At 49.4% G+C, this 11794-nt stretch overlaps 1 protein-coding gene across 1 annotated transcript; it reads right to left on the reverse strand.

Annotated features, from left to right (window-relative positions):
* Positions 1-638: 638 nt before the first annotated feature.
* On the reverse strand, positions 639-10434 carry C3H20orf96 (chromosome 3 C20orf96 homolog). The gene is made up of 10 exons (XM_063298623.1): positions 10429-10434; positions 9847-9990; positions 8216-8332; positions 7783-7941; positions 4958-5057; positions 3209-3366; positions 2998-3099; positions 2454-2540; positions 1241-1359; positions 639-699 (listed from the first exon to the last, which is right to left on the reverse strand). The coding sequence occupies exons 1-10, from the start codon at positions 10432-10434 to the stop codon at positions 639-641; spliced, it is 1053 nt and encodes a 350-aa protein (XP_063154693.1).
* Between the last annotated feature and the right edge of the window lie 1360 nt (positions 10435-11794).

The following is an 11794-nucleotide window of genomic DNA, read 5'->3' on the forward strand; positions in this document are numbered from 1 at the left end:
CATGATCGTGATTTGTGACCCTTTTTGCTAGCAAAAAACATCCACTGGGGAAGCTGAATTCACTTAACGACTGAAGTGATTTGCTTAACAACCCACAATTTGCTTAACTACCATCGTAAAAAGGTTGTAAAATCAGGTCTGGTCACATGGTGACTCACTTAACAACTGCACCACTTAACAACCAATTTCCTGGTCCCTATTGTGGTTGTTAAGTGAGGACTACCTGTACACCTTTCCTGGCAGCGCAGAATTCAGCAGGGTGCTTGCTTTGTAAGACGACTCTGGGCATGGCAGGGCTCCTGGTCACTGATCCTACCACTGCCCTTCTTACAGGGACCTTCACGCTGTGCTCCGCATTAGGGTGCAACAAGGAGAATGCCGCCTTCTCAGTGGCACTGTTCTTTCGGGGCTCCCGGCAATAAATCCAACACCATTCAGTCAGTTAAGGGCTGCCTTTAATAAGGAAAAAAACCCTGAAATATTTGGAGGAGGAAAGCTAAAGAGATGCTCTTCCAACAGCTGAAAAATTTAGCAAGCCCAGGCCAGGGCTAAGACAAGGTCCCGAATCCGGGCAAAACCCAGCAAAGCCAAATGGACGGTGGTGCCCAAAAACGCTTTTGCGGTCCCATTACCCGCAACTACAGGGGGAAATCATCGTCTGTAGGGATGTCGAGAATAACCTCCATATCTGGGGTGCATCTGGTGGGAAAGAGGGACACAGGAATCAGATCCGCGCTAGGAAGGGGGAAGAGTTGCCTGCAAAAAGCCCAGAGTTCTCCCTTCAGGCACAGAGGCAGTGCAACGAGGGACCCTGGACTGCTAAGAAGCCATTGGCTCCCAAGCTCAGAATAGGCCATGCCAGGGTGTCCCAACCTTGGCCACTTTACCATGTGTGGACTTCAACTCCCAGAATTCCCCAGCCAGCAAAGCTGGGAGTTGAAGTCCACACATGGTAAAGTGGCCACGGTTGGGCAACACTGGGCTACATCATCCAGAATATGAAAACCAAGATGGTCAAGGCAGTGGAGGTGAGGGTGGGGTGGCAGAGAATTGTTTAAAAATGTATTAATTCTGGAAGGATTGGAAACTAAAAGTTGGGAGCGGCAAGGGCTCCTGAGAGTCCAGCACCATGTCCAGCCCCTCTCCCTCTTTTCAGCCGCCAGCAGATCTCCTGGCCAACTCCGTGCCAGCCCTGCAGCTGCAAGAAAAGGAACGTTAAGGAGACGGGCGGAGGGGGCACCTGGGTCTGCGCAGGAGGACATCTGGAAAAATCACTTCGCGTGGGTCCCCCAGGGCGTGGTGCAGGGTGGTGATGCTCTTGTGCAGCTCCCTGATTTCTTTCAACAGGTCCTCGATGACCTGAAAGCGTCAGAAAGGACTGGGGAATCAAGGCCAACTGCCCGCAGCTCGGAACATCTGCGTTTTCCTACTCCCAGTTGTGCGTCCCCAGCTTTTTGTGTCTATCGCAGAGTTTTGAACATGCTTGGCCTCCAGATCAGGGCTTCCTCACGGCTGATGCCAAGAGGCCACTCTGAATTAATGCATCCCCTCAAGCCTCAGGAGGAATCCTCTCCTTTTGCCCTTGGGAGTCATTCCCTGCCGGAATTCAGCTCCTAAGATCTTCCTGAGCCATTTGTTGTAAAGTTCCTGAATGAAGTTCATCCCCTAGGGCAGGGTTCCTCAACCTTGGCAACTTGGAGGTGTGTAGACTTCAACTCCCAGAATTCCCCAGCCAGCATGGCTAGCTAGGGAATTCTGGGAGTTGAAGTCCACCCATCTTCAAGCTGCCACAGTTGAGAAACACTGCCCTAGTCTGTCAAAATTCAGACTCCCGGCCTACAATCCACAGTGGACTTGTTCCTCATAATAACTTCTCTCTAAGTAAAGGCCTCATCTCAGGATTTCTCCCCTCGTCATCTACAGGTAGTCCTCGCTTAATGACCATTTGTTTAGTGATGGTTCGGACTTACGACAGTGCTGAAAAACCGACTTGCCACTGGTCCTCATGCTTACAACCATTGCAGCATCCCCACAGTCACATGATCACGTTTTGGGCACTTGGCAAACGGTTCCCATTTATGACCATCACAGTGTTCTGCAGTCACGTGATCGCCATTTTTGACCTTCCCAGCCAGCTTCCAGCAAGCAAAATCAATGAGGAACCGTGGGACTTGCTTAATGACCAAAGCAAAAATGGTTGTAAAATCAGGTCGGATTCGCTTAATGTCCGCTTCGCTTAGCAACTAAAATCCCGGTCCCAATTGTGGTTGTTAAGTGAGGACTACCTGTATACCTAACAGGCCAGTCTCCAGCTACAAGGAATTCTCCTGGAAGGTAGCCATGCAGTGGGATGACTAGCCACTGGGTGATCAAGAGAAGAAATATCCAACCAGCCCTGGCATTAGCTCCGTTGCTTGCCAAGTTAGCTGACTGCAGTTCCCAGATCATCTTGCCTCCTTTTGGGTTTTGATCTGTCTTTCCAGTTCCCTGTTGTTCCTGTGCATTTGCTCAAGGCCGCCCTGATACTGCAGCAGCGTCTTCTGTACGGGAAAAAAGAACAATGAAATTAAGACTGAAATCGAACAGCAGTTCACGGATTCTGGACGGCAACGTCAGGCGGCACGGCCCCATAAACATTCTCAAGGATGGCACCCCGCCCCCCCCATTTACCCTGGTTTTTAGCCTTGTGAAAATGGGGTTGGGGGCTAGATGGAGCCCCGGGCAAATCTGTCAAAGGCGTAAGCTGGGATGTGTTACACCTATGCGCAAGCCGGGTTAGGGAGCGCTTCGTCTGCGAAGAGCTGCACGGCCGCCCCTTTGAAGGCCAGGAGAGCAGGGCCGCTCTCCTCTCCCTGCTCCCTTCAGGGAGCTCTAAGTGCCCTTTCTGGTACAGACAAAGGAAGCGCAAGTGGCACCGAACGTGGCTCTCGGTGGCACTGCACACTCCAGCTGAGAAGGCAGGGAGACGCCCCAGCAATGCGGAGAGGTTCCACTAACGTCAGCCACGGTCTGTAAGATGCGCTCCCGCTCTTCCCTCGCTTTCCCGGCCAAGGTTTCCAGGAAGCGCCTGGCCAGGTCTTCTGTGTCTTCCAGTTCATCCTGGAGAGGGCAGCAGAAGGGAAATAAGGGCCTGAGGGCAGCGGCGCTCCCCCCTTGCCCCCCGGCTCCGGCAGGTGGGCCAGGGCCAGGGCAGGCCCCTCCCCACCACCTGCTGCTCCTCCTTCAGGTTCCGGATGCTGCGCAGCAGAGACGCGATCTGGACCGCTTTCAAGGGGTGCTCCTTGTCCATGTACGTTCGCAGGACGTTCAGCTCTTCCTGGAAGGAGTGCACCTTATTGTTGACCCGTTTCAGCTCCAGGTCCAGTTCTTAAGGGGAAAAAGGGAAGGAGTGAAGTTACGTCAGAGGGCCACGTGTAGCAGAGGAGCTCCCCTAAATATATTGGCAACCCACTGTTCACACATTAACGCACTTCCCCCCCTTCAGCCCCCACACGTTACTCAGACAGCTCAGAACATTTTAAAATCACAACACTGTACTAACTCAAATGACATGTTCAGAAAAAATCACATACAGATGGTCCTCACTTAACCATAATTGGGACCAGAATTTCGGTTGCTCAGCGGAGCAGTCATTAAGCAAACCCAACCCAATTTTACGACCTTTTTTGCAGCAGGCGTTAAGCGAATCACCATGGGTGTTAAGCAAACCACGTGGTTGTTAAGCAAATCACATGGTTCCCCATTGATTTTGCTTGCCAGAAGCCAGCCGGGTAGGTTGAAAATGGCGATCATGTGACCCTATGACACTGTGACGGTCATAAACGTGAACCGGTTGCCAAGCACCCAAATCGCGATCATGTGACTGCAGGAATGCTGTGACGGTCGTGTGAGGACTGGGTGTAAGTACTTTTTTCAGCACTGTCATAATTCCAAACTGTTGCTAAATGAATGGTCATTAAGTGAGGACTACCTGTACATTATAGGGCAAAAGCCATTTTAGTCCATGGTGGCAAAAAATCAGGAGGAATCTGCTGGCACCTTTTCCAACTAACCTTTCTTGAGCTGCTGCCTTTTAATAAAATTGATTAGTTGGAAAAGGTGCCTGCAGACTGTTTCTGATTCTTGGTCTATACCGGGTTTCTCAACCTGCGCCACTTTAAGATGTGTGGACTTCAACTCCCAGAATTCCCCAGAGATGAGGCCTTTGCTTACTCCACACATCTTAAAATGGCCCAGGTTGAGAAACCCTGGTCTATACAAAACTCATTCTAGTAGAAATATCTCCTACAGATGTTACGTGTGAATAAAGCTATGCTTTGTTTTCATTCCTTAGGGATTTTCCCCCCTTCCCCTGTTTTGTAACTTCTTTGTGTGAAACCCTTTTTTCCCCACCAGCAGATGCCTTGAAGCTCACCTGCATCGCCTTTCGATAAGAGACTCCGTCACCGTCAGAAAGAAGAGGCTGCCTTACAGCCAAGGCCACCATTGGCATCTCAGAGGGCTGCAAAACGGCCCCTTGGCCTTCGACCCCTGACTTTCCTGGGCATCTGGCTGCCTGATTTCTGAAATCCAACTTTCTTCAATGGCAGGAGAATTTCAGAAACTGTTTCCAAACAGGGCAGACGGATGGCCCGCCAAGCCCGGAACTGGCTCCGTTTACTCTGAGCAGTGGCGCTAGGAGATCCCGGGGGATCCTTCCCCATTCCTGCTCCTGGGAGGTATGTGGTGCTCAATCCGGCTCATTTGGCAGCAAAGCGGGTGCTCTGCCTTTCGGCTCCCCTTGCCTCCGATCTCTCCATCATTCTGGCAGCAAACCAGAGTGTTGTCTGGCCCCCTTTTAAGAGGGGATCCTTGACGACCGGGAAGGACCAAATGCACCGATGCCTTCCTTGGGGATTTCAAGCCATGGACTTCCCCTCCGCCCTCCGCCAGCCGCGAACGAGCAGGCCCTGCTTACTTCCTGTCTTATTCTCCACCATCTTCTCCACTGCTTTGAGTTCTGCTCTGGCCACGCCGACATGGTTCTGATTGGAGTCGCGAAGAGTCGCAATGATGCGCTGTGGGGGTGGAAGCAGCAGGGCACCAGCGGCTCAGAGGGCCTGAGGCCAGCCGGCTAAAGGGCACTTCACCAGGGGTGGCCGTGTGCAAGCGTGCCAAAAGGGGTCACGAGGGTGGCCAAAACCATGCCTTGCATGCAGAAAAGGGGCAGAGCTTGGCTTGCACCACTGAAGGCTGCCACTTGACTCCCCCTCCCTACCTGTGTGGGCACCCCCCAGTTTGCATGCTAGACAAAGCTTTCCACATGCACAGCTCCTGTTCTGTCCGGCAAGGCCTGCAGGAATTAAGGGGAAATTCAGGCTTTCTTTCAGCTGCCTCCCAAGGAAGAGGAAATGAAAGCTGAAGATAGAAAAAAACATCTGGTGGAATCCAGGAAGAGAGAGAGGCAGGGAAGGGGAGGGAGCTGAAAAATTGTAGCCTTAATGGAGATGGAGAGAGGCCAAGAGGTAGCAAATAAAAAGGCAGGTTATGGGAGGAAGAAAAAGTAAAGGAGATAGTGCCCCTGGAGTACAGGTAGTCCTCACTTAACAACCATTTGTTTAGTGATGGTTCAGACTTACGACAGTGCTGGAAAAACTGACTTGTGACTGGTCCTCACACTTACAACCGTCACAGCATCCCTGCACTCACGTGTTCATGATTTGGGCGCCTGGCAGCCGGTTCGCATTTATGACCATTGCAGCATCCCGTGGTCATGTGATCACTATTTTCAACCTTCCCGGCCAGCTTCTGGCAAGTGGAATCAATGGGGAACCACGTGATTTGCTTAATGAACATGTGGTTCACTTAATGCCTGCAATGATTCACTTAACAACCACCACAAAAAAGGTAGTAAAATTGGGTCAGATTTGCTTAATGACTGCTTCACTTAGCAACTGTCAGATCCCTCCGATCAAAAGGTTCACAGAACCCCTTATTGGAGTATCTTCCTTTGGTCTCTTATCACCGGAAACAGACTCTGTGTTCCCAGATGGGAGGGGGTGTTGGGTTGGAGTGTGAAGTGGATTATTATGGCCAGGAATTTATGGTGTTCACACGTCAAGGCCAGAGAGAGGAGATACACCAGAGAAGCCACCTGGGTTGAGAAGGGGGGTGACATACTTTAATGGGAAGTGAGGGGAAAAGTAATCATGTGAATGTAGTTTTAAATGTAGGTTTGCGCAGGAACTCTCCATTCTCAGCTTTGCTCTTGTGCTGGTTATTTCACTTCATTAAAACAATAAAAGGAGCTTGGACTCTAGACTGTTATTGTGTGAATGCTTGAATGTGCCAGTGCTTACAGCAACTGAAATTCCAGTCCCAATTGTGGTCGTTAAGTGAGGACTACCTGTAGAACAGATGTCTGGCCCCAAGATTGCTGGTTTCCTGACTTCACTCCTTCTTCCCAGGCATCCCATTCCTCTGTCCTTGTGCCTCAGCCACCCCACACAGTTCCCCCATTACCTGTTCATCCCGCTTCCCAGCTCCCACCTCCTTCCCTGTCCACCAGCCTTTGGGAGCTGTTTCCAGTTTTCGTTTGCTTTATTTGTAAACCCTGGGCTTATTTCATAAGAATTCGGTTAAAATGCAAATGTGAACAATGCATAAAATCTAGGGGATCTCACAATTTGGGTTGCAATCATGAAGGGATTTGTCCGCAAAGCTGGTGGAAGTGTGCACCACGTGTCCCTTTCCAAATGTCTTTTAAAGCCAGATTTTTCACTGGCTCATAATGCTTGTGAACGTGCCATGGTATCACAGCAGACCAGCCAATAGAAGGGGAAAAAGAAAGAAAAGATTAAGGATATTTCAGGTACACATCTTGTGATTCGATAATGTACCTGAAGTGCTTGGATTTAGGCATCTCAGTCCCTCCCAGATTCAGGAGAAAGACTCTAGTAAGTGGCTGAAAGTCTCAGCCTCAACTGGCGTCTCCCTGGAGGGATGGAAAAAACTCCCATTTAACGCCTGGGAAAACCAAGGCCAATCCAACCACCTTGAGGGGGACCAAGGTTTCAGCATCAAGCGGTTGTTTCTCTTTGGAGAAGCGCAAGACAGCCACCCCCTCAAGGGCTCCAGAACCAACTGTCCTACACTGCAGGGTTCAGCCATCAGCGGTCAGCTGGAACAAGCTAGTTCTCAACAACTCTCTCTCTCACCGGTGGGATTCCTGCATTGCACTTACAAGCCAAAATGTGGCTCCTTTGGCTTGTGAGCCTGGTGGCTTGAAAACCATGGTTTTGGGTTTAGTGTGTTGTATGAATCTAGCCAACTTTGGCTTCTGTTCAGCATTTTTTTTTTTTTTGGTGCCTTTGAGTCAGTGATGACTCCTGGCGACTGCCTGGACAAGTCCCTGCAGTTTTCTTGGCAAGGTTTTTCAGAAGTGGTTTCCCATTGCCTCCTTCCTAGGGCTGAGAAGAAATGGCAGGCCCAAGGTCACCCAGCTGGCTTTGTGCCTAAGGCACAAAGGTGTTATTTAGCTGTTATTTAGCTGTTTAGCTAAATATGGCTTAATACGATGTGAGTGAGCCCAGCCAAGCCAAGCCATTGAGTGAGCCCAGCCAAGCCATGGAAGATGATAAGGGCTGATGCTACTTTTGCCAAAGCAAGCCACGCATCCCTTGCTCTGTAGGGAAGGGCCCAGCTGCATGTACCCTGGGATGATCTGGCATCTCCGTGCCCAGAAAGTCTGGCTCTGCCGCTTCCCTGGATCCCCACCCACTTCCCCAGCCCAAGCAGCCTTACCCCAAACATGTCATACTGCTGCAGAAGGCAACTCGCTTGCTTGGCAGAATCGGCTTCCGTTTCCTGGATGTTCTGCATAAGGTCCTGGTTCTTCTCCAGGAGCATCTGGGAATGATGCTTTAACTCTTCCAGACTGGTCATCTTGCTCTTCGAAAGCCGCTAAGGTGTTTTGGAAAAGAGGGGTTACAAAACAGCTCCCCTCCACTCTGCTTGGCCATCAGATGGAAAGCGACCCCGGTCCTCGAACGGTGCACTCCCACCCTCCCTATTTCTCCACTGGTTCCCTTTTTGCACATTCATTTAAGAATGTGACAAGTGGTTCTACTCCCAGATTTGAGGTTCCTGGTCTCAGACTCTGGGGGAATGCTGTGTGAAATCTAGACTCCTGCTGTATCAACAGCCCCAGGTCCTGGGTGCTCTTGCCTTCATGTACCTGCAGGATTTTGATGTTCTCTAGACTCTTTGCCTTCGCTATTTCTTCGGTCATAGCTTGCTGCCAACCCATCTTCTGCCTGAAGGAGGAGGTGACTCTCAAGCCCATGCCTGGAGCCTTTATTTCCCCTAAAACAGACAATACTCTGGTTTTACTGAGTAAAGCGCATCAGAGAAGGGGGGCAAGTCTGCTGGGATTGAAAGACTGAAATGTCCTCCACCCCAGAAAACTTTGGTGCAGCGCTCAGCATCTCCTCCAGAATGGGGTGAAGCCTTTCGGAGACACCACACAGTCCCACACAGTTTTCTTGGCAAGATTTTTTGGAAGTGGTTGGCCCTGGCCTCCTTCTTCCTCAGGCTGGGAGAGAGGGACTAGCCCAAAGTCACCTAGCTGGCATCGTGCCTACAGCAGGACTAGAACTCCCAATCTCCTGGTTTCTAGTCTGGTGCCTTTAACCACTGTAGGTAGTCCTTGCTTAACAACTCAACAACTGGGACTGGCATTTCGGTTGCTAAGCGAAGCGGTTATTAAGTGAATCCAACTCGATTTCATGACCTTTTTTGTGGCAGTTGTTAACAAGTCACCATGGGTGTTAAGTGAACCACATGGTTGTGAAGTGAATCACATGGTCCCCCATTGATTTTGCTTGCCAGAAGCTGGCTGGGAAGGTTGAAAATGTTGATCATGTGACCACGTGATGCTGCAACAGTTGTAAGTGCAAGGACGGGTTGCAGGTTGGTTTTTCCATCACCGTTGTAAGTCCGAACCATCACTAAACAAATGGTCATTAAACAAGGACTACCTGTACACCAGTAGCTCAATACTAGGGCATTAGGAGTAGATAAAGGAAATAAAGAATTCCGCCTGTTCTTCTGTTGATTGGTCCTCTATCTTCTCCATTTAAAAAAAAAAAATTGCCTTTCAGTCATCTTGACTACTAACAAGTACATGGATGAACCCATGCAGTTTCCAAGGCAGAATTTTCAGAAGTGGTTGGCCCTTGCCTTCTTCCCGGGCTGAGGGAGAACCGATCTGAAGTCACCCAACTGGCTCTTGTGTTTAAGGCAGGACTGGCACTCAGGTTTCTCTGCTGCCCTAAACAAAATGGGTCCTCCTTCCCCACATTAGAAGAATGACTCCAATGTTTCTCAACCTTGGGAAGCTTAACGTGTGGACTTCAACTCCCAGAATTCCCCAGCCAGCATGTGCTGGCTGGGGAATTCTAGAAATTGAAGTCCACACATCCTAAGGTTGAGAAACACTGTCTCAGCTCTTCTTCTTGCTTACAGGAAGAATAATCCCTTCCTTGCCTCCTTCCTTGCATAATAATTTGTTTATTTATTTATATCTCAGATTTGTAGTACTGCCCATCTCCCCCCCCGATGAGGGACTCTGATTGATAATAATCCTCCTTCCTTGCAGGACAGCAAGTTTAGGGATGCAGGTTTTCTACCCAGCACATTTCTTCCTTGATAAGCATCGCTAGCTCTTTTGGGACTCTAAACCTCTGCCTCTTAATGGGCTTCCTTCCACTTCCCTGCACAAGCTCTGCGAAACTGGAACCACGGAAATGAACTGGAGGATACCAGTCCCAAGTTTTTCCCTGCGGGGCCAGACCATGTCAGCAGCACCCTTTTCCAACCTGCAATCTTGTCTTTTATCTTCTGCAGGGATTTCTCCTTCTCCTTCTTCAGCCCTGCTGATAGGGCAGGTGGCAGGAATAATTTTAATTTTTGTCTTCTCGGCACCTGTTCTCTTTGCCACTGGCTATAATCCTAAATGGCATATGAGAAAGAGGCAAGGAGGTAGAACAGCAGGGAACAGATCTTCAGTAAAAAACAGAGAAAACTCAACGAAGATGACGCCCCACCCTCCAAACAACTTTCCCAGCCCATTTGGAAGTAGCAGAAGGCGGTATTTATTTATTTATTTATTTAATTTATTTTTAATTAAATTTATATCACCGCCCATCTCCCCTGACGGGGGACTCTGGGCAGTTTACAATAAAATAGAGGTAGAAACATATCCACCTAAGTTATAGTTAAAAATATAAATAAGAAAATAAATATCAAATCCAAGCGGAGGTGTATCCTGCTCTGGAGAACCTAAGCCGTGACCTTCTAGATTGGACCCCTGGTCCAGCAGCCTGTCCTCACAGTGGCCAACCAACTGCACAAGGAAGCCCATTCGATGGCCTTCAGAGGCAGTCCCACCGCCATCGAGGCTAACTGTATTGATCCCCAGGACTTCCAGGAATCGGCCCAACCCTTGTCTTGAAGCCAGCCAAGCTGGTAGCCAGCACCACATCTCCGGGGAGCGAATTCCAAAGCTTAGTGAAGTTCGAACTCCAACTTCAGTGGCTTCAGGAGAATCCACACCCTTTATAGTCACTGAGACGGCAGACACTCACTCCCCCAGGAGGAAGCTCAAGGCATTCCATGGGGGACTAACGCAAGCACCCAGCCTTCTCAGTCAGCATCCCAGTTCCTCAAGATGGGGGGGCCCTGTATGGCGTGTCTGCATCTGCGCCCCGAGTTGCTTCTATCTAAACCCTAAAATATTCTGGTCAGATGTGGCAGACCTTCAGGCCTAGAGGAGGATCTAAGCCAACTTCTTTATTACACCTTATGGACACCCCTGGGGTCACCTCCCCCAGGTCCCATGCTTTCTCTGTGACTGTCCCCATCCTTTGCAACTCCCACCAGAAGGAATCTGAGCCGCTTCACCCCTCCTCAGCTTCAGGAGAGTTTTGAAGACCTCCTTGCTCCATCTTGTGCAGAGCGGGGTGCTCTTTAAGTGGAAAGGGGGGGTGTCTGCTGGAGTGCAATATCTGTCTCTGCTGATGCTTTTCTTTTTTTAAAGAAAATTAAGCTTATACGTATGTATATGGAGTTTATACTGTTAGTCGCCTTGAGCCTGTGTGAATGGGCATCACACAAGAATGTAAATGAAGAAATAAATATAAGCTGTGTCTGCATAAAGCTCTACGTCACTGTTTTTCAACCTCGGCGACTTGAAGGTGGGTGGACTTCAACTCCCAGAATTCCCCAGCCAGCATGTTGCCAAGGGCAAAAAACACCACTCTACATGGAAGATTTGATAGCATCCAACTGTGGCCAAATAAACAGTTGACAGTATTTCACTAGCCAAATGATTGTGATGCCAACCCAAACTCATGCCACCATGACAGCCATCTCCTACCACCACTCACTCCCCTCAGTCCTAAAATCTTTTCACCCTATAAGACTAGGAATTATATAATGAGGGTACCTGATTTTTAGGTATATTTTACACATCTTTCTCTTCTCCGTATCTTCCCCCCAGAATATCATGGGTGTTGTTATACTTGTTAATGCCAACAGGGGTCTAATTATGTGCCCACACCCTGTATATAATACTCATATTAGATCATTGAGAAATGCCCCAATATGTTTTTCAGTGGCAACTGCTGTAAATAAGCTTTCCATCAACCCACACACCAGTGTAGGCATGGAAACACTGTGTGGTTTGACATGGAAAGCCAATGTGTGACTCCCATCCCGCGATGTCCTGCTTAAACATACATACTTCCTTTTCTGT

Source organism: Candoia aspera, chromosome 3 (assembly GCF_035149785.1).
Source record: "Candoia aspera isolate rCanAsp1 chromosome 3, rCanAsp1.hap2, whole genome shotgun sequence".
Classification (NCBI taxonomy): domain Eukaryota; kingdom Metazoa; phylum Chordata; class Lepidosauria; order Squamata; family Boidae; genus Candoia; species Candoia aspera.